The following is a 24,072-nucleotide window of genomic DNA, read 5'->3' on the forward strand; positions in this document are numbered from 1 at the left end:
AGCAATACATCAATTGGATGATAGTAACAATCTTAATTGAAGAATTCCTTACAACAAAGCTCAGGCTGTTCACCAGTGGTGTTAACTGCCAGTCTGCACCATGGGTGAGAATGTGGATTGTAGATGTCAACAACCTTGGTGTGAATTCCCTCTGCTGCCACTTTCTTGTTGTGTGAGCTGCCAATCTCTCTGTTCCTTTATCTTCAAAATGGAGATAATAGCATCTAGCATTCCCTGATTGCACTTAGCAGTTCCTGGCATATAGTAAAACAGTATTCATCTTTCTTTAACTTGTTACATGTGTCTTTGAAAGCTTCCTGTCCTTGTCAAGAGAGAGAAGCTTCATGCAACTTAATACAAGACTGCGTGTACCCTGGACATTACTGGGATACAAATATGAGTCAGATGGGAGAATCCCTCTCCTCAGGAATGTCACAATCTATGAAGCAAAAGCCATGCTTGGCCAATTCAATATTTTTAACATTTTCATGCCCTGTACTTAGTGGTAGACTTCGTGTTCTAAAAATTTGACTTTATTGCATTCTTACTGTTTTAGTCAGCGTTTTTGCTGCTGTGACTAAATGATCTGACCAGCACAATTATAGAGGAGGAAAGGTTTATTTGAGGGCTCAGAGGTCTTAGTCCATAGAAGGCCGGCTCCATTCCTTGGGGCTCAAGATGAGGCAGAACAGCATGGTGGAAGAGCGTGGCAGAGGGAAGCTGCTCACATATCAGGAAGCAGAGAGAGAGAGTCTCCACTCTCCAGATATAAAATATATGCCCCAAAGCCACGCCCCAATTCCAATCTCCTCCAGCCACACCCTACCACTTCTATTAATCCCATCAGGGATTCATTCACTGTTTGGGTTAAGACTTTTAAAACCCAGTCACTTCTCCTCTGAACCCTCCTGCATTGTCTCACATGTGAGCTTTTGGGGGACACCTCACATCCAAACCACAACACTGACATTAGCACTATGAAGTACTGTGTATACGCCACTTTTCATTTTGGGCTTTGTAAATTGCCAGGCCCTCCTCCTTTTTTGGGTGGGGTGTACTGGGGCACTTTACCACTGACACACATCTCCAATCTCTTTTTATTTTTTTACTTTGAGACAGGGTCGCGCTGAGTTGCTTAGGGCCTCACTAAGTTGCTAAAGCTGGTCTCAAACTTGAGATCCTGCATCAGCCTCCTGAGTTGCTGGGATTACAGGTGTATGCCACCATGCCTGACCCTCTTCCTTCTTGTTAACCGTATTTCATTTCCTTTTACTGTTAAAACTTGGTGAAACTTCCTAAGCTTAATGCAACTTGAAATTAAAAAAAAAATTTAAGTATTTTTAAAAAAATTATCAAATATGATCTGTATCCTCATAAAGAGGGGAAATTTGAACACCAAGATTCACATGCAGGGAGAACTCAGTGTGCAAAGGGGATTCATGCTGCCACAAACCAAGCACTGCCAGAAATTGGAGAGACATTCAGGCCAGATACTTAGCATCTTCCGAGGGATCCTGGGGAGGCTGGTGTCTCAAGTTCAGACTTCCAGCCTCCAAGACTGTGAGACGACCCATCCCCATTGTTAAAATCACTCTGTCTGTATTTCATTACAGGCCCCTGGCAAACTTGTTCAAGATGGGGCGGCAGCTCTGTTTTATTATTTTTTTTCTCTCCTTTGTGATACACAAATGCTAGTACTCTTCTGCCCCCCCCCCCCCCCAGGTTCTCTTTTCGCTTAAGGATGAAAAGATAAACTAGTCACTTGTCTCATACGGCCTAAGATCTGCTATGGGAGATAAAACAGATCAACTGAGGGGTCACAGTGTGAATCTCAGCTCTGTCCCTTGCTCATTGTGGAATCTGGGGCAAGTTACTAAGCTTCCCCAAGTTCTGGTTTCTTTATCTAAACAATGGAGACAATAGCATCACCTACCAGTGTTGTTGACTCCATTGAGATAATGTGTGTAAATGAATAGTGTGCATTGGCCACGTGTAGCCATTATGATCACAAAGCAGAGGACTTTAAGGCAGAATGCTCCAGGGAACAGAGAGAGAGCAGGTGCTTGGCACCAGGGAGAAGGTACACAGCATGACCAGTGGCAATGCACTCCCAGAACACAGGACTTGTTCAGCAGTCGTGTGGCTTAGACTGGAGGGCAGTGTGTGGACGTCAGTGTGGCCAACTTAGAGAGCTCCCCTGATCCCCGTGGGGAAAATGGCTTCCCTCTTCCTCCCCAGCCCTCCACCACATCACCCTCCTTCGCATGGATCACAAACTGTAATCCTTTTATTTCCCTGTTTTCTCATTTACTGTTGGACAAGGGCAGGGATTGGCTTCTCTTATCAGAGCTTTATGTTAGCACTGAGCACAGGAGATGTTCGACAAACATTTCCACGACACCCCTCCAGTGATCCACCTTATTCAACCATGCCCCACAGTTACCATCTAAGTGCCTAGAGTTACCAATCTGTTCATTCAAATTAGGATGGACCGATTAGGTTACAGCTCCCACAATTCCATCATTTCACCTCCAAACATTTCTGCATCAACACAGGAACTTTTGGGGGACACCACATAACAATGACTCTGGGGAGAGATGCTGTATTTAGGACTGTGTCAGTTGGTTTTCTGTTACTGTGACAAAATACCTGAGAAAATCTACTTCTAAGGGAAAGATTTATTTTGACTCACAGGTTCACAGGTTCTTCCCATTTGGGGGATGAAGCAAGGGAGGGAGGGAGGGAAATGAGTGATGGAGGACTAGATGAGTCCTGGCAGGTCAGCTGAAGAAGCGGCTTGGAACCATATCCTGGAGTGGCTCTTGAAAGGACAGACTGTCCATTCCAGGTGGGCTTCTGAAGGAGAGTTAGTAAGGAAAGAATGTGGCAGTCTGCATATACACGTCACCCTGGGGAGTCTTACTTCAGGGAAATTTGGGAAATATTCTATTTTTTTTTTTTTTTTTCTTTGTACAAGATTTTATTAAATGTCTTTAAAGAGCAATATCCAGACTCCAGATACAGCTGCCAAGGAGACCCTGTTATGCTGTAGGTACTGGCTGGGGCATGGCAGGCGGCTCTGGCTTCCCACCCTTCTGTTCTGAGATGGGGGTGGTGGGCAGGATCTCATCTTTGGGTTCCACGATGCTCACATGGTCAGGCAGAGGCTTCTTAGGGCCGATCTTACCACTTGGATCCCAGGGCAGCATGATCTTCACTTTAATGCCCAGCACACCCTGTCTAAGCAGCACGTGGCGCACAGCAGTGTCAACATAGTAGTTAACAGGGTCCCCACTGTGAATCATCAGGCCATCCACAAACTTCATGGATTTAGCTCTCTGTCCTCGGAGTTTCCCAGACACCACAACCTCACAGCCCTTGGCTCCACTCTCCATGATGAACCGCAGCACACCGTAACAGGCCCTCCGCACAGCAAGCCCTCCTAGGAGTTTGTATCGCAGTGACTCTGCCTGGGCAATGGCACACAGACCTCTTGTGGCCACCTTTTCAGCATAAAGCTCTACACTGCCCTCGGGGAAGCCAAATCTCTTCTGAACTACTGCAGTCAATTCTCGGATCCGTCGCCCCTTCTCACCAAGAACATTTTGTGTCCTGGTGGCTAAGATAATGATTTCTGTCCTGGTTGGTGTAACTCGGACCTCAACTCCAGAGTAACCATCTTCAGCCAGCTCCCGAGTGAGAAACTCATTTAATTCAGCTTTGAAGATTCCATCAGCAACAAACTTCCTTTTCTTAGAAATCTGCACCGCCATCTTGCCGCCGCGAGCCCCGAAAGGAAAGCTGGGAAATATTCTAGATCCGTGGTTCTCCAAGTAGAGGGCCTGAACCAGGGCACCAGTGTCAACTGGAAACTTGCTAGAAAGGCAAATTCTCAGGCCTCACTTCAGCCCTTGCGAATCAAATCTGCATTTTAACGAGGCAGAAGATCCTGCCTCTCACCGAGATGTCTGTAGACACTGCCCCCAACTCTGCGTCTTCCAGGCTTGAGTGGAGAATCAGGTTAAATGTGTTTTGCGGTAACGGGAATCCTTGAGCAGAAATCAGGGATATAAATACTCCTACCCTATTTGGTGCCTATAGATAGAACTCAGCCTCAATCATGAGAGGTCCTTAAAATTGCAACACACAAGTAAGCAGCCTTTTAAATAGCAGTTATTTTGGGACATTCCGGTCTGAAGCCCAAACTGATCTCCCACCCAAGAAAGGAACTCAAAAGTCCCACACCAGAGACATAAATCCCCATAATTAGAAGGAAAAAAAAAAAAAAAAAAAAAGACCATGCAGGAAAAAACACACATAAATAAACAGAGGAATAATCTATCCATTCAGGAAAGTACTGAGTCTGTTTGTGAGGAAATCTTTAGGATCAAGACAGGGGACCAAAAGAGTAGGAGTAAACCAAAACCCTTTAATGAATCATGCTATCTGTCATCTGGTATCAGATGTTCTTGAGTCAGGAGAGACCAAGCAATAGTCCAAATGCTTCCAAATAAGGGAGCCCAGTCACTGCTCCGAAAGGCGAGGACTTCGTCTTACCTGATGGTCTGTTTGGTTGAGAAGCAGCCAACCGTTTTCAGAACTTAAGTGCATTCATACATGTAGGATCAGGAGGCTTGTGAAACACAAACACTCACATCCCCCCCCCCCTTTCTCTCTCTCATACACACACACACACACACACACACACACACATGCACACACACACACACTGTTTCACTGAGTCAGATTTTCCAATCTATCATTTGAAGAAAGAGTAGCACAAATTCTAGAAGTGAAGCCATCTTAGGTTTCACTTGGTGGTCAGGGAGCAAGGGGATTTGTTTGCCCACTGTAACAAGGGAAAACACTCCATTCCAGAGCTCTTCCTCGGTCACATGTGCAAAGGGAGATGCCAAAATAGCCCACATTTTCCAGAGGATGCAGGGATGATCCTTAGCTAGCCTATGAGCTTTAAGGTATATATTCAAAAATTAACTACTTCAAGCTGGAATGCTTGGACTCCAGGAATTTAAAGGAGTAAATGGTAGAGGACTGTTGGCTGGTAGAAAGAACTCTTAACTGGATGCTCCAGGCTCAGGTGGGGGTGGGAGCGCCACCTGGGTGGAGTCAGCTTCTCTAGGCCAGTCGGTTCACTTGGTTCAGCTGTGTGCCAGTAAATATTGTTCTCCATAAGAGATGAGCTGGGAAGAGCTGGTGTGGATCACACCCATGCTGTGGGCTTCCATGCATGTGAATATGTTGGGGATTTTAAGCATGACATTGAAAACACAGAATTGCTTAGTGAGAAGATAATGTCTCCTTTGATTCTCTTTCAGTCCTTCTGAAGAAAGAAACATGACCAGTTTAGCATTACCTATCTTCAACTATGAATCTCCCTTTTAACAAAAATAAAACACATTATGGATATGGAGATTTTGCCATGCAACATCTGTTTCGAACTTAGCAACAGCGTTTATTCAATTCTATTTCTTTTGGCCATTCATTCCGATTTTTTGTTTACAGTAACGATTTAAAGTTTCACTTTAAAGAATTAGACAATTTGATGCAAAGGAAATATTGAACACAGAATGATATAATTTATACCTTTGCCATATGGCAAAAGTGGAGGATGGTGTTCAAATGATTCAAGTTTGGAAAACACCATCTACTGCATTGCTTGAATCCCCTCTGTGTCTGATAAGTTACTTAAAACCCTTCTACACATAGAAAATGTATTATCAATGCAGTTCATTCCATTTCCAGATTAAATTGCTGAAAATGTTACAACTGAGTTGAAATCTGTTTCCCGAATCTTCCTACCATGAACATATCCCTTGAATCCTAACAGAACAAATCCAATTATTCTGTAAACAGAAAACCTTTCACATCTTTGAAGGAGACTCTCCTTCCTTAGCAGCCACCCCTGTGCCATGAATGTGTATACCCCAGACCTTCCTTCCTCAAGATAGACACCCTTCAGTCTCTTCCTTTGACCCTTCTGATCACACTCACCCCTCTGGCCATTCTTTTCTGGCCTTGTTCTAATTTGTCAGTGTCTCTCTTAAACTCCATGAATTTGTAAACCTACTTTGGTTACATATGACAGAATGTCCAGGTTCACTTGGCTTCCATAATTAAAAATTCCAGTGTGAGAGTCACTGAAGACAAGGTTTGACACAGGGGCTCACAGAGGATCCTGGGAATCAGGATTTACTGTCTCCCTGAACTCACAGCTCTGTTTTTTTTCAAGAAGAGTCTATCTCCAGGAAGCCTTGCCCCTCAGGATAGCAAGATGGTCAAAGCATTCCAGCCTCACTTTCTTATACCCTTAAGTCTAGTAGAAAAGAGAGGGAGTCTTTCAGAAATCCTAGAAAGCATCATTCCATCTTAGTAATTCTGAATTCATCAATCCCTGAACCAATCACTGTCACTAAAGGAGTGCAATATGCTGCCTGGCCAGGAACGAGGAGGTTTAAGGACAACTTTACTGGCAGCACAGAGCCTTGGGTGAGAAAAGCAGAGGGAAAGCAGGTCGGAGAAGCTCAGCTCGTGATGTGCAGATCTGAACTCAGTACCCTGGGTGAGGTGTGACCAGGGGATACAGCTGCATGTCACCTCCTTTATGATGAACTTCATGTGTCAGCATGGAGGGAGGGAGAGGCCGTTCTCCAAGCTGCACCTGAACCAGGGGCTGCTGTTTGCTAGTGTTCCCTCTGTTGGTAGCGTGTGCATGGTGGGGGAGTAGAAAGCCTAACATCAACATTCGACATTGATCTTTAGTTTCCAGACCAAAGAGTATAATTAAAGTGAGCCGGAAGAAGAAGCAGGAGGCCGAGGAATCGGGGAGGAGAAGGAGGAGTGGTGGTTATTCTAATATTGGGTACACTGATCACAACCAGGTATGGGAGCTGACAGCAAGACAGTAGATAGAAAAGCCATTCCAAGTGGTGCTTTAACTCAAAAAGCAGAGTAGAACTGCAGAAACACAAAGTTCCCCAATTTCAAAACATCATATAGAACTATAGGAATCAAGGCAGCGTGGGATTGATATGAACAGACACATAAATCAATGGAATAGCATTGAAAGCCAGAAATAAACAGTACATTTATGGTCAATCGATTTTTTAAAAAGGGGCCAAGCTAATTCAATGTGAAATGTTTTTTCAACAAATGGGGCTAGAACAATGAGACACCCACATGCAAAAAGATGAATTTATATCCTAACCTCATTCCATGTACAAAACTTAACTCAAAACAGATCTCAGGGAAAGATGTAGAGCTAGAAAAAATCGAAAGATTAGCCTTCATCAAAATTAAATCCTTTTGCACTTCAAAATACTCCACTCAGGAAATGAAAAGACAAGTCAAAGAATGGGAGAAAAATATTCACGAATCATATATGTGATTAATGACTGGTATGTAGACTATATAAAGAACTCCAAATAAACGATAAAAAGAAAACTCAATTTTAGAAATGCACTAAAGAACTAATGAGCAGTTCAGTAAAGAAGATGAAAAGATGGCCAACATGATTACTTATCAGGAAATTGCAAATTAAAATCATAATGAGATTCTGTTTCACAGTCACTAGAAATTCACAGCCTATGATCAAAAAGTCCGACGGCAATGGATGCAGTGGCTCTTGCTTATAATCCTAGTGACTTGGGAGGCTGAGGCAGGAGGATAGCAAATCTGAGGCCAGACTCTGAAATTTAGTGAGACACTCAGCAACTTAGGGGAATCCTATCTCAAAATTAAAAGGACTAGGGTGTAGCTCAGTGGTACTGTGCCCTGGGGTTCAAGTCCTAGTTAAAAAAAAAAAAAAAAAAGTCAGAAAATACCAAGTGTTGGTAATAATTTGAAGAAAATGAAATTCTCATATGTTGCTGTTGGGGATTTAAAATGGTGCAGTTGCTTTTAAAGAGTCTGGTAATTTCTTTAGAAGTTAAACATCAATCTACTATACAATATTGCAATTTTAGTTCTAGATATCTGTCAAAGGAAAACTAAAACTTACACCTAAATGATCATAGCAGAACTGTTTTTAATAGTCAAGAAGTGGAAACCATCCAATCTTATATCAAATGTTGAATGAATGAATAGCATGTACTACATTCATATAATAGAAGACTATTCTACAATGAAAAGCAACAAATTATTGATCATGCTACAATATAGATGAATCACAAAAATGTTATACCAAGTGAAAGAAGCTTATCACAAAAGGTCAAAGGTTGTATGATTCCATTGAGATGAAATGTTCAGAAAAGGCAATCTATAAAGACAGAAAATAGATCAGTGGTTGCCTGGAGCAAGGGATAGGAACAAGCATAAAAGATCAATTTGAATTGATAGAAATGTCCTGAAGTTGGATTGTGATGATAGTTATACAACTCTATGTTTAGTGATAGTCACTGAATTGTATAATTAAAGTGGTGAATTTTATGGTATGCAAATTATATCTCATTAAAGCTGTTTTCTTTTTTTAAAAAGGCAGAATATAGTCATGCAGAAATAAACTTTGTTCGTAAAGAAATATAATTATGTTTGCAACGTGGTGGAATTATGAATGATTTTTATGCTTTACATTTTTCTGTATTTTACAATTAAAATCTGTTTTTAAATCAGAAGAAAGCAATAAAGATAATTTTTAAAATTAGTCTCTGAGCCTCAAACATAAAAATATTACATAATGGACCAGAGACCAGCTACATAAGGTCACTATGATAAAGACTTTGAATGACTCTTAGACAGTAAGACTTGGCAGTCACCTGATTAATATAAATAACAGGTCTTTATTTATTTTTATGTGGTGCTGTGGATTGAACCCAGTACCTCACACATGCTAGGCAAGCACTCTACCACTGAGTCACAACCCCACCCCCTAATAACACGTTTACAGATAGAAGAATCCATCAGCTGAGAACATTGATCAATAAGGAAAATGAAGCAAAGTGACCGTTGCAGAGGTAAGCATTACCAGGCTTCACCTAGCTTAAGGCCAGTCGCAGAACCAGCATGCACACTCGTGACACACGTTTCATAGAAATTCAGGCCGTCAGGCATCTAAGTGTGTGTCTTAGTCTGTTTACGTTGCTATAACAAAAATACCACAGACTGCTGGCTTATAAACAACTGAAATTTATTTCTCACAGACTAGAACCCAGGAAGTTCAAAATCAAGTCGGATTCAGTGTGCAAGATCCAAGTGATGTGTTTGCTTTCTGGCCTGTAAAATGCCTTCTTTCTGTAGAAGGGACAAAGGGTCTCTCTCGGGCCTCTTTTTGTATGTGTATGTGGTATCAGCGATTGGACCCAGGGATGCTTAATCACTGAGCCACATCCCCACGCCTTTTTATTTTTTATTTTGAGATAGGATCACACTAAGTTGCTCAGGGTCTTGCTAAATTGCTGAGGCCAGCTTTGAACTTTCGATCCTCCTGTTGCTGGGATTACAGGTGTGTGCCACCGCACCTGTCTGTCCCTGTAATTCCATCACCTCCCAAAGCCTTTTCCTAATACCTTCACCTTGGGGTGAAGATGTCAACATATGCATTTGGAGCAGGGAATATAAATATTCAGCAGTGTGGTGATTTGTTTTGCTTTAGCCTCATGTTCACCATATAATGTTTTCATTAAGTTTTCTTTCCCAAGTAGTTTTATATACAGAGAATGCTCAGTCATATGAGAATACTATAATTTAATAAACACACAAAGGGCTTATGTACTTCAGACTCCTGGGGTTCACTCAGCGTAAGTTGGCTTGTCCGAGTCAATTCACTCCTAAAATGGCAGCAAGATGGAAATGAGGCACGTGGCAGCTGGGAAGACAGTGGACAGGGTGGAATCATCAGGATCTGCGTCACCTCGGGAGACCTCTCAGAAGCCAGCAGTCATCTCACTTTCTTTGGTGACAAACCAACCTTGAAAAGAGCTTCCCATTCAGTCATACTTCAATATGAAGAAACCCAAGAACCAAATGTTGCAGGTCCTGTACGTTCAGTATATTTTATTTAAGAAGTCACTGAGGGGAAGGATTTTAATTCTTTACATCTCACACCTGCTTCTGCGCCGTCCGGTGACAGCAATGATGATGCTGGCACCAGCGGGCCCCGTTCCACCCCAGTCATGAGACCAGCCCTGGTTAAATAGAAAGTTCCCTTTTAATGATTTTGGTGGTGTTGATGCTAGAAAGAGCCTGTGGCTGTGCACCCAAGTCCTCTGCTTCTGAGGACAGCGGGACATATCTGTTTGAGCACTGAGCTATAGTGTCCCACAATATGTAGCTGCTGGCATTTTGTCATTCATTATTTCTACACCCTTTCCTTTGGAGAGCTTTGAGGGCAAGCTCCCGTGCCTCATTTCTGTCTGCCCTCTCTTTCCTGCCACATCCCCCTTAGCCTATTTGGACCCTGATATTATCCCTGTCCTGACCTGATGGACCTTTGGACGCCAGCACTTACGTGGTGCTCTGAACTACTTTTCTAGAAGAGCAGTTGTCAAACTTGGTTGCTGCCACACTGCAGTCCGACTCTGATGCTAACCACCCACAGATGGCATCAGAGTCCACACGTTTAAGGGACAATCCCAATAAGGCTGCCCTCACCTGGGGCGCCATCTCCAAGTTCAGGAGTCCCCCGCCACCTGCAATTCTGACCAACTGGCTACAAATGTGGGCTCCCCTAATTACCTCTTTTAGGCTCAATTATTTTCCAGAATGACTTACAGAATTCAGAAAGGTCAACTTCTAATGACAGTGTGACTGTAAAGAACACAAATCAGGACCAGCCAAATACAGAGACATATAAGGTGAGGTCTGAGAGGGTTCCTGTTATGGTTTGAGTCTTAAATGTTCCCCAAAAACCCACATGATAAAAGCCTGTTGTGGTATCAGGAGGTGGTGGAACCTAGTGGAAGGAAGTTAGATCATTGGGTATGACCTGGAAGGAGATTTTGGGACCCCAGCCCCCTCCTCTCTCTATGCTTCTCAGCTGCCATGAGGTGAGTAGTTTCATCTGCCACATACTCCTGCTGTAATGTATTACCTTGCTACAGACCCAAATACTACAAGGCCAAGCAAGCTTGGCCTGAAACCTGTGAACCTGTGAGTCAAAATAAATCTTTCCCTTAGAAGTAGATTTTCTCAGGTATTTTGTCACAGTAACAGAAAACCAACCGACACAATCCCAAATACAGCATCTCTCCCCAGAGTCATTGTTATGTGGTGTCTCCCAAAATCTGTGTTAATGCAGAAATGTTTGGAGGTGAAATGATGGAATTGTGGGAGCTGTAACCTAATTGGTCCATCCTAAGTTGAATGAACGGATTGGGTGGTAACTCTAGGCACTTAGGTGGTAACTGTGGGGCATGGTTGGATGAGGTGGGTCACTGGAGGCATGTCCTGGAAGGGTGCATCTTCCTTGTGGCCACTTATGCCTCCCTCTTCCTCTGCTTCCTGGCCACCAGGAAGTAAGCAGTGCTCCTTGGTCATGCCTTTCTGCCATCATGTTCTATCTTGGACCCAGAGCAATGGAGTTGGCCCACCAAGGACTATGTCTCTGAAACCATGGACCAAGATAAACTTTCCTTCCTCTAAGTTATTCTGGTAAGTGTTATGGTCACAGTGACGCAGGACACATCACCCTTCCAGCACATCAATGTATACACTGTAAGAACCCAGGAAACCACGCTGGACACGGGAATTGACATAGAGGGTTTCTTAAGCAAACAGAGTGTCTCCCTGCAGGGTTAGAGAGAAAATGAGAGGAAAAGAGAAAGGGCGCGTGCTAGAGAGAGTGTGAAAAGCGAAGAGGAGAGAGAAAGAAAATGAGTAGGAGAGAGAAAGCAAGAGAAAAGATGGCGGGGAAGCTACCCTTAAGCAGTTGAATTCCGCAGGGCTAACAGGGGACCAATAACGGAGAAGGATACTTGCAAGCTGACTGATGAACCAAGTTAGTTAGGATGTTCACAGACTGACAAGTGGTTGGGAGGAGGGGAAATGGCTGCAGTGGAAAGGGCAGGGGAGCAGCTTTATATTATATTGCATACACCAACCAGGAAGCTCCCCCAAGCCTCAGGTCCACAGTTTTTACTTGGTGTTCATTCCATAGACATGAATGATTAACTCATTGGCCACATGACTGAACTCATTCTCCAGACCCTCCCTCTCCCTAGAATGTGGCAGATTGAACTAATGTCGCTATGGCTCAGAGCCCCAACCCTCTCATGATATGGTCAGTCTTTCTAACATACCCAGTCCCCATTCTGAGTCATCTCCTTAGCTTGTGTGGTCCAAGAGCCCACCCATAAAGACACTCCTATCACAGGGAATTCCAAGAATTTAAAGTTCCTGTCTCAGGAACCTGAGACAAATGCCAGTCAAATTCCTTATTATACAATAGTTACTTTCACCTTGAGAGCTTTTTTTTTTTTTTTTAATGTCTATGCCTGGACCCCACCAACAGAGTCTTACATGACTGATCTGGGGAGCAGCCTAGCTAAAATGTGTTTTAAAATATCCCCTGATTCTAACATACTATTATGTTCCATTTGAAGAGCTAAAAAAAAAAAAAAAAAAAAAAAAAAAAAGTGGTTTGCTTTTTTAAAAACAGAAATTTATTTCTCACCATTCTGGTGTTTGGGAAGCTCAACATCAATGTGCTGGCAGATTTGGTGTCTGGTGAGGTATTCCGGGTCTCGTGTGTCCACTTCCTAGATGATAGATGTCATCTTGCTGGTTCTCCCATGGTGGGAAGGGGCTAGGGGGCTCTCTGAGACCTCTTTTATAAGGTCCTAATCCCATTCATGGGGCTCCACCCTCATGACCTGATCACCTCCCAGTGACCTCATCTCCAAGAAGCATCACCGGGGCATTAAGATTTGACACACGAATGCCTGGAAACACAGCACGCAGTCTGCAGCACCTACCCTAAAGCTGTCCTGCAGACCTCACTTCAGGCCTTCAGTTTGCAGTTTGAGGATACCCATGCTCCTTCCAATTAGATTGGACTTGCTGGTCTAGTTAGTGGAGCCCCCAACAGGTTTGTTGGCTGGGGCCAGACGAGTGAGGCCTAGACTCCAGGTGAGATCTCTCTCTGTGTTGCACAACCCCAAGGGACCTCTTTCGTGCCATGTTCTCTGTGAATGACACCCCTAGTGGTCACACTGTACTATGGGGGCAAGACAAGTCAGTCTATTGGTGCACGTCCAATTTGCATCAAGCTTCTTTGCCAAATAACCAACCTAGATCAATCAATTTTACTAATGTATTTATCAGCTTTAACAGGAAAGTTTTCACAGCTCAGTCAACTTTAAATTTTCATTTCTAATTTAAACCCTCTAAAATCAATCAGAATTTTGTTAAAAACAATCTTGTAACTTTTTTCTTTTCTTTTTCTTTTTTTTTTTTTACAGTATAAATGGAAGGATTCTCATAGGGAATGCTGAAATTTTGACAAATTGAGTCTTTTGCCAAAGCAAATAGTGATTTTATGCTCTTATTAAAAATTAATAGTCTTATTCAATTCACTACTGGTGAATTTTATGAATTCATACAATTTTGATTTATCATATTATTCTGGAAATTAGTTTTTGAAAAACTGGCTTTCAGGGAATTTGAATTCTGAAAATTATTTTCCCAGTTGTACTTATGATTAGTTTCCATCATCTGAACAATTTGCTTATGTGAAAATGAAGTAGATCTGACTATTTTCCACTAAGATTTCCTTATATGGCATGCAATTAGGAGACTGCATTTTAAAACATTGGGAAAAAAAATGGCAGAAGAGGAGAGGATTAAACACAAATCTCTCTGACCAGCCAAAGTTTTTTTTTTTTTTTTTTTTTTTGTTTTGTTTTGTTTTGTTTTGTTTTGTCCAGGGTATGCTCCCCAACAAACCAAGACACTTCTGTAGCAGAAAAATTAATACCTTTTTTGGCAGGATTGGCAATTCTGTAGGATAAGAGGTTGTACTTAACATTATGGACTCAAGTTGACACATTTCTTGAATGCAAATGGTGGCTCCTTTATGTCTACGCAGTCAATGCAATCCACTTACACAGTCTGTTTTTAATGTCCAACCACCTGAAGAAAACACTTTCTAGGGAAAAAGTCTCTTTTTGCCTCATATGGGAATAGGAAATAATATTTTAGCAATCTTCTTTTCCTTTTCTCAATGAAGGGAAGGGGTAAGATTAGTATTTGTGATTATAACTTCACTTTAAGTTATCTAAGAAAATTGTTAGACAAAAAAAAAAAAAAAAATGCCTTTTAAAAAGAAAGGAAGCAGGGCTCAGTGGTACACACCTGTAATCCTAGCTACTTGAGAGGCTGAGGCAGGAGGATCTCAAGTTTAAGGCCGGTCTGGGCAACAGAGCAAGACCCTATCTTAAAATAAAAAGTGCTGCGGATGTAGCTTGGTGGCAGGGCGACCCGGGTTCAATCTCCAGTACCACAAAAAATAAATAAATCAGTGCTAAAATAAAATAAAAAATAAACCATGACAGGTGCAGTGGCACACACCTACAATCCCAGTGACTTGGGAGGTTGAGGTGAAGAATGGCAAGTTTGGAGCCGGCCTCAGGAACTTAGTGAGACCCTGTCTCAGAAAAGGAAAAACAGAAGAAAAAAAAAAAAAAAAAGTGTATGTGGGGGGTGGGGTAGGTCTGGGGAGGTGGCTCAGCGATAAAAGTGTCCCTCGGTTCAATCCCCAGCACCAAAACAAAGAACAAAGCCACCTAAGGCAGACTTCCCTAGCCTAGCTACTCTCCATCTGTTTCTGCGGATGCGGATGAACTAATTCACTCGGAGGATTAACGCGGTGGACGCAATAAAAGTCCTTCCAGATACACAGCGATGGGCGGAAGTCTGCAAAGTAAGTGAAACTTCCCGACTCAGTACACGAACCCCAGTGATCTCAGGGCATCTGCAAGTGCAGAGCCACAACCGGTTTCCAAAGTGTCATTCGGGTGGGTTAAAGGTGCATATTAGTTTGGCTTTTCCACCTCCTGTTCCTTTTCAAGAGAATAAATAATTACAGTGATTTATCTTTGAAATGTGCAGCTTGGAGCTGGTGTGGAGAAGCCGACATAATGGTGTCAGTGCTTCACGCCGAAGTAAATAAAATGGTGAAATATATTTAGCAAGCCATCCATGCCAGGCACTGAAAAACAGAGATAAAAAGAAGAAACTATCTTTACATGATTAGAGAACTGCACAGAATACCAAGTTTCAGCAAAAAAGGAAATTATGATAGAAAATGTAAAGGGGGTGGTGGGGGCGGGGCAGTAGGTCTTACCCCCAAATGCAGTTCAGGTCAAGCCGTCTGGGGTCCACTTTTCAGCTTCTCTCCACGTGGTAAGAGCCCACTTTTGGATACAATCGAGCTGTTCCTTAGATCCCTGAGGCCTTCCTCCTCAAGACCAACTTCATCCTTCAAGCCAGAGGCCGGCCTTAGGGCTTCCCTTTCTTTTCCAGATGCCTGTAAAAGTGATCTTGGCAGAACCTGTAGTGCCTGACATGAGAAAAAGATTTTACCATCTGAGAAAGGCAGCTTTCTCTTTTCCTTCAATTTAGGCTAGGCTTGTGCACAAATATTAATTTGCTCTGAAGAACTTGAAAAATCCAATCAACTGAACAACTGACTTTTAAGCTAACTTTGCCATAAAAAAAAAAAAAAAAAAAGCCAGCCAAATTAGTGTGTGTGCTGGACACGGCCTTGGGTACTTGAGACACAGGATCCTGTTCTTGCTGTCCGTTATCAGGACTGCCTGGTTGCTAGATCCATGTAACCATCTGTCAATTCATACCTTATTTCTTGGATGACAAGAAGTTGATACTGTTTCCCAGTTGATCAATAAAAAACACGGATAATGTTTGAGGGTTTTATTGTTTAGCACCTCTGGCCACTCCTTCATAGTCTTTGTCCTGGGGCTCTCCTTTGCCCATTTCTTAAGTATAAACTTTTCACAGTATAGTTGCTCATCGATTGGCCTTGGAGGTATGTTTGAAGAACTGCACTGTTAGGGAATTTCATCACCTACCAGGATCCCAGAATGTACATAATTGCACAAACCTAGTTGGCAGAGTCATCTGCTATAATCATATGCATGGGCTGTACTTTTACATGGCTGGCTGTGCAGTGGGTTTGTTTCCACCCGCTCCATGCAAACACATGAGTCCTTCATGTGCCACAGTGTCACGAGAGCTAGGACAATACTATGCTATAGGAATCTTTCAGCTCATGGTAATCTTATGGAGCCAGCTATGCATATGCAGTCCTAAGCTGACTGAAAGGTCATTATGCAGCACATGGCCATACTTGCCAGAGGCCATCTTCTCACTAGCCCCATTTGCTTGCTTTCATTGTCACCTGTAAGTTGATGACACTTACCTGATATATCTAGACTCTCTCATGAGGTTTTTTTTTTTTGGTACCAGGGATTGAACCCAGGGGCACTTAACCACCAAGCCACATCCCAGCCCATGTATACACCTACATACATACACACACACACACACACACACACACACACACACACACACATATATATATTATTAGAGACAGGGTCTCACTGAGTTGCTAAGGCTGGCCTAGAATTTGCAATCCTCCTGCCTCAGCCTCCCAAGTCATTGGATTACAGCACACCCAGCTGAGTTTTAATCTCATATATCTGGGGGTCCTTGGGGAAGCAGAGAATGGGGAAATCCAAAGAACAGGGCCGCCTGAGCTGGACCAGAGCCTTCAGTTTCAGAAACTCTTGTTCTTTTAGCATCCTAAGCAAACTTAAAAATATATATGTATACAGGGCACTCCCTGCATTGCCTGACCCCTCAATGTGCTGCATTTTTGCTTATGTATATTTTCTTCCAGATTGATACTCAGGTAGTCAAGTTGAAAACCTGACAATTCACTTAAATTGATGTCAGTATTCAGAGCGGAATCAAGAGGATGTATGATTAAAAAGAACAGCCTGAGGGCTCGGGTGTAGCTCAGTGATAGAGCACTTGTCTAGCATGTGCAAGGCCCTGGGTCTGATCCCCAGCACTGCAGAAACCAAAAACCCTCCCCCCACATCGAAGTATTAGTATGCGGGTGTGGTTTGTAACTTATTATACTAATAATAACATTTATATTCATTTGTATTAATATCAGGTAGGATTAACATTAGGTGACAGTTTTATTCCGTCTTCATGGACATGTGAAATTGGGTAGCCAGAGTTGGGATGGTGGCTTTGCTTTTGATGAGGATTTTGGAAGAAACTCTAGCTCCAACCCCAGGCTGTGGCCTCTATCCTCATGGTACAATAATATGGTTGACATACCCGCCATCATGTCTACATTCTTTCAAGCAGGCGAAGAACGCACACACAGAGTCTTTTAAGGATGTTTTCCTGGATGCTCGCCAGTAACACTTCTACTTGGATGTCACTGGCCAGAGCATGCTCACAGTGCTGCTCATAACTAAGACAAAAGCTGGACAGTGTGGGCTTTCATCGGGCAACTTTATGTCAGCTAAACATTGTGCTTCAGTTTCCACAGAAGAGAGAGACTAGATGGGGGAAGGGGGACAACCAGCAGTGTGGGCAACATTGTTTTCCGAGTAATTAAAAAACTCAGGATGAAATGTCTAGATCGATTGTATGAAAATGTTACTTTGGGGCCAAGATTTTGTAGAGAAACAATGAATTTGGACAAAAATGAATGGGTTCTATTTTCAAGGGCCACCATGCACACTGGGCCGCAGGAGCACCAGGGCTGTTGTCCGAGGGGCTGCAGGCAGCCAGCCCTCACAGGGACCTCGGAGAGCAGATAGTCACACACGGCAGAGTCCTGGTGGGTGGACTCTTCTGAGTGGCTGCCAGCTCGTGATTGTTCCCCACAGAAGTGCCTCTGTTATTTTGTGCGGTTCATCTCCAAGAATTCCAGTGAGGACTCCCACCCCTCTCTTGAACTCACAGACTGCTCTGTGGGACCTGCCTCCCTGCTTGTCAACTTCAGTCTTCCTTTGTTCAGAATCTTCCCTCTTCCCCGCCCCGCTCCTCAACCCACCACAGCCTCAGGAACGTGATCTTTGCACACCACATTCTACAAGATCCAGCAAGACGCCCTCCACGGACAGCTCCCCACGGAGATTTTTTGTTTTGTTTTATTTATTTCCTTCTCTCTCTCTTTTTGGTCTAGCAAAAACAATTTTATATTTAAAAAAAAAAAAAAGATGGCTTTAGCAGGTACATGGATATGTGGTTATGTCTTAAATGATGTTTGTGGCATTTTTAAACCTCAGTGAACCTTAGTTTTTTTACTTCTTATTTAATTTTTTGGTAGCAGGCATTGAACTCAGGGTGCTTTACCACTGAGAGCTTTTTATTTTTTATTTTGAGACAGGGTCTCACTGAGTTGCGAAGGCTGGCCTCCAACTTGTCATCCTCTTGCCTCTGCCTCCTAAGTCATGGGGATTACAGGTGTGGGCCACCATGCCCAGCTGAGCCTTAGGTTTTTAAAAGAAGGGAACAGGACTGGGATGTGGTTCAGGGGTAGAGTGCTTACCTAGCATGTACAAAGTCTGTACATCCCCAGTCCTGCCAAAAAAAAAAAAAGACAACAACAAAAAATTCTAGACTCTCCTAGAACTAAGAAACTGCTTTGAAATTCATAATATCTGAAATATCAATATTCTGAGAGATAAATAACATTAGGTAAATATCTCCCAGGTACAAATAATTTAATCTTATCATTGTGTTTTGTAACTGCTTTGTTCTTTATCAAAGAGACTGACATCTGTCTTTCTAAATTAGTTTTCAATCTGTACAACAAGTGGCATAGGACATCTTGGTAGGGGTTCAAAAAACAGTTAAGAATGGCTGCCTGTATATGGTTAGGAACCTGAGGCAGTGGTAACTCCTGGGCCCTGGCAGATGAACCCTTGTCCTGCTCTTGGACATGCCTATGGGCCAAGGCTTGTGTGTGACAATATCTCAGTACATTGACTTAACATAGAAACACCCAGAAGAGGCCTTTCCCTGTGGCCACATGAATGGATGGAGGCACTGTGGCAAGAGCAAGGCTAACATCAAGTTCAGGCTCCAAGTCTTCACTCATTGGGTACACTTGAGCAAAATACTTAACAGCTCTGATAACAATGGTACTAGAAATCGACATGGGTTGATTAATAGCATCTTGACTCAAATTGACAAATTTTAAAAATGAGATCATGATACTAAGAGAGGATGCATCTTTGTTTGGGACAATATTAGAAAACATATCCCCAGATATTCTTGTGGTCACAATGAAGACATTCAAGTCAAATAGTCACTAAAAGTAAGTTTGGAGCAGGTTGAAAAATGATATATAAAGAATGTATATTAATGTACCTGTTCTACCTGGGAAGAATATTTTTAATAGCAGGGAAGTCTTGCCTTTGTTGTGTTCAAGATTTTATTAATGTCTTGAATAAAACAAAGAAAACTAGGAAGAGCAACTACTGCACTGAATGATATATCAAAATGCAAACCAAAGTCAACCACCTAAAAAGTAGCTTTAATAAAGACTATTAAACTGGGTACATTGGTGTACCTGTAATCCCAGAGATTCTGGAGGACGAGGCAGGAGGATTTCAAGTTTGAGGCCAGGCTGGGCAACTTAGAGAGAACCTTTCTCCACATAAAAAGTAAGGAGGTTGGGGAGATAGTTCAGTGGTAGAGTTCCACAGGGTTCTATCCCACACATAAAATAAATAAAATAAAAAAATTTTAAATAAAACACTGCTAAAAGAGATGTGTCAACTTTGGCACTGGGATTAGTTACTTGGGATGTGGGCATGGCCCAGGGTCCCGGATGGTATCGGATCAGCATGACTAGAACTAGCAGCCTGGACCCCCGTGGCTGGCTGTGTAGAGAGGCAGGGAGAAGAGATGGCCCATGAGACAAAATTTGTTATGGACTGGTGGATTGTGCAAATAAATAAGTGAATATGTTCAGGAAATGGGAGTCAGGGTTCCCTTCTTTAGAGAAGGGAGGTGCAGATGTGGAAGAAGAAAAGGGGCTTGCTGTGTCGGAAGTGGAGACATACATGGATACACATAGAGATGGGTGCGTTCACGAATGTCTGCATACTGATGTGGATTTCATGGCTCCACCTGCTGAGGAAAGCTAAAAGTCACGATGTCCTGGTAGCAAAGAACAGAGCTGGTCCTCTGATTTTGGTTTCTACATACCATTTCCCTTCTAGAGGAATCAATCATATCATCTTGGAAATATGATTCAAGGTTAGCGGAGGGAGGCATCTTGTATGAGAAAGTGAGGAAGTATCCAGAGTGGATGAAAACCATCGAGTGGACACAGGAATCAGCTTAGAGGGGCTCCTGTTGGCTTTATCTGGGAAAATTAAAACAACTAAATTTTAGTTAATGATAATAATAGATTAAAACTAATTGAATACACAGGACCTAAGAGCCACTTCATACATATAGACATAAATGTTGTGAGTAAGGTGAGTTTCCAGCATGAAAACTAAACTCAATGAAATTTTGAATAAAACAAAAGTATTTTCCCTTTATTTATAGAGAAGCTGTGTGCTTGCAAAATTCACTGCATGATGACAGTTTGCAGAAACATTTGCAAATGGAAAATGGAGTTTGGTTGTGGGTTCAGATAAAAAAGCTTTTCACCCACAGGAATATCCTCCTGGATGTTCCAAAACTTTACAGCATGAAGACAATTCTCTACTATGTGACTGATACAATGCAGTGTGACCCGCATACCTGGCCCTCCCTAAGGGGCAACAACCCCTATCCCCACCACCATCACCATGAGTTATTAAGATAAACCTAAAGCATTCCCCTGGGCTAGTGCCATCACTTTGGAAAATCATTGATTCAGAGCCTAGTTTACCACTGCTGGTAGCCTTTCTAGCCTCATCGGAAGCTCCGACCAAGTAAGTAAATCCCTCCCGACACCGACATTCACCAAGTCCAATGATTAAATTTCATGAATCTATTACCTTTTCTTCTGAAATATTACAATTTTTTATTCCTTCAAAAGGTACGCACAAAGGAAATGAGAGGGCATGGTATTGGTACCAAAATAGAAAGGTAGATCAATGGTACAGAATAGAGGACACGGACACAAACCCAAATAAATACAATTTTCTCATACTAGACAAAGGTGCCAAAAATATGCAATGGAGAAAAGATAGCCTCTTCAACAAATGGTGCTGGGAGAATTGGAAATCCATATGCAACAGAATGAAACTAAACCCATATCTCTCACCATGCACGAAACTAAACTCAAAATGGATTAAGGACCTCGGAATCAGACCAGAGACCCTGCAGATTATAGAAGAAAAAGTAGGTCCAAATCTTCACCTTGTTGGTCTAGGATCAGACTTCCTTAACAGGACTCCCATAGCACAAGAAATAAAAGCTAGAATCAACCACTGGGATAGATTCAAACTAAAAAGCTTTCTCTCAGCAAAGGAAACTATCAGCAATGCGAAGAAAGAGCCTATAGAGTGGGAGAATATCTTTGCCAATCATACTTCAGATAGAGCACTAATCTCCAGAATCTATAAAGAACTCAAAAAACTCTACTCCAAGAATTCAAATAATCCAGTGGACAAATGGGCTAAGGAAATGAATAGACACTTCACAGAAGAAGATCTACAAGCAATCAACAAACATATGGAAAAATGTTCAACATCTCTAGTAATAAGAGAAATGCAAATCAAAACCACCCTAAGATTCCATCTCACCCCAATTAGAATGGCGATTATCAAGAATACGAGCAACAACAGGTGTTGGCGAAGATGTGGGGAGAAAGGTACACTCATACATTGCTGGTGGGGCTGCAAATTAGTGCAGCCACTCTGGAAAGCAGTGTGGAGATTCGTTAGAAAACTCGGAATGGACCCTCCATTTGACCCAGCTATCCCACTCCATGGCCTATACCCAAAGGACTTAAAATCAGCATACTACAGAGATACAGCCACATCAATGTTCATAGCTGCTCAATTCACAATAGCCAGACTGTGGAACCAACCTAGATGCCCTTCAATTGATGAGTGGATAAAGAAACTGTGGTATATATATACAATGGAATATTACTCAGCCATAAAGAATGATAAAATGATGGCATTTGCAGGCAAATGGATGAAATTGGAGAATATCATGCTAAGTGAGATAAGCCAATCTCAAAAAGCCAAAGGACGAATGATATCGCTAATAAGTGGAGGATGACACATAATGGGGGGGAGGGAAGGGTTAGTGTTAGGGTTAGAGTTAGGGTTAGGGAGGGGGACAAGTATGGAGGAAGGAAGTACTGTATAGAGGGTAAAGAGGGGTGGGAGGGGTGGGGGGAAGGGAAAAAATAACAATGAATCAAACAACATTACTCTATATAAATTTATGATTACACAAATGGTATGCCTTTACACCATGTACAAACAGAGAAACAACATGTATCCCATTTGTTTACAATAAAAAAAATAAAATAAAATAAAAAAAAAAGGAAATGAGAGGGGGGGTATGAAAAACTGTGGAATGAGACAGACACATTACTCTATGTACATGTGTGATATCAGAAATGGTATGAATCTACATCGTGCACAATCACAGAAATGAAATGCTGTACCCCATTTGTGTACAATAAATCAAAATGCAGTCTGTAAAAAATAAAAAAAATAATTAAAAAAATTCCACTCTCAAAAAGAAAAGGCACACACGTATGTTTGTATCTTTATATGTGTTTTTTTTTTTTCAATACTTCAGAGCTATGTTAGCCAGAACTCCTTCAACTACAAATAACAAGAAATCAATACAACATGAAAGAGAAATTTGTTGTCTTTGGGAAAACAAGGTTGGAGAACTGATTCAAAAACAGATTGACTCAGGAATTCAAGTGAGGTTTAGGGGAGCCTCTTGCAACCTCTCTCATTCGCCTTCTCTGCTCCTTCCCCCCTACTCCTACCCCAAACTCCTTTCTGCTTCTCATGGGCAGCCGGCTACTGGTGAGTTCAAGGAGAGTCTCTGAGATAACTATGAAAGAATTAATGTTATGGTTAGTTGTTTTAATACCATAATGACTGGAAGGATCGTGTCTGTTTTATGCATTGCTGTATCCCAGCACCCAGCACAACACTGCCCATTCTGGGTACTTTGAAAATATTTCTGAATGGACAAATTGCCCCATTGGAGCTAGAGGCTGCCAGCTTTCAGTGCTGGTATCTCTCTACAGGGCTTTCCTAGACATTTTGAAAAGATGGGCAAAATACAGCAGTAGCTGTATTCTGCAGGCACGCATTGGACTGGTTTATGGGTTGAGAGAGAAATCTAACTGGGCAATCCTGTGGGAGGGATACTTTCACCCAGATCCACCCAGTATCACTTCTCCACCCAGAATAACCCAAGTTCATCCCCATCATATTTTGGTCTAGGGATCACTCACAGGGAACTAAAATCAGCATTTAAATAAGTTGACAAATTGATCTAACTAGTATAATACTGAGGTCATTTCAACTCATTAGGCCACTTTAAAATTTCATTTGTTATTTGCAGCTAACAGAGTATAGTTTACCTGCTATTCTTTGCAATGCACTATTAGGATTAGATACTACACTTGAATCACAGTAAAAGAGACTGCCTGAACAATGACAGAAGACAGTGCAAGTCTAAATCCTGTAATGCACTTTGCTGCACTTAAAAGCAGAGTATTACATATTATTTTATTCATCATCCCAGTGATAGAAGTTTCTTATTTTTCTTGCATGGAATAGAAAAAAAATTTTTTTGAAAAGTCAGGTTGCATTTAAAAAAACTAAACTGGGTGGGTCAGAATTGCTAGTGTTTGAAAAATGTGAACAACGTCCTTAATATAGCTATTTGTGACTAACCCAATGGGTGTGACCCCCAAGGGAAAACAATAAGTTCACTTCTGTGCATTTGAAAAGTTGGAGTTTAGAACTCTGCTATTTTCTTAACATGAAAATTATCAAAGGAATTACCCAAAGTTTGTTTAGAAAGAGGTTGTTGATGATGGAAAGTTTGGATATTGAGACAAACATTCAACAGTCTTCCTAA

The 24,072-nt window shown here is 42.1% G+C and overlaps 1 protein-coding gene across 1 annotated transcript; it reads right to left on the minus strand.

The window, feature by feature from the left end:
* Positions 1 to 2,949: 2,949 nt before the first annotated feature.
* LOC306664970 (small ribosomal subunit protein uS3) lies at positions 2,950 to 3,795 on the minus strand. The gene has a single exon (XM_079146124.1). It carries the CDS (start codon positions 3,771 to 3,773, stop codon positions 3,042 to 3,044), a length of 732 nt encoding a protein of 243 aa, XP_079002250.1. The 5' UTR covers positions 3,774 to 3,795; the 3' UTR covers positions 2,950 to 3,041.
* Between the last annotated feature and the right edge of the window lie 20,277 nt (positions 3,796 to 24,072).

This window comes from Sciurus vulgaris, assembly GCF_902686455.1.
Source record: "Sciurus vulgaris genome assembly, chromosome: 7".
Classification (NCBI taxonomy): Eukaryota; Metazoa; Chordata; class Mammalia; order Rodentia; family Sciuridae; genus Sciurus; species Sciurus vulgaris.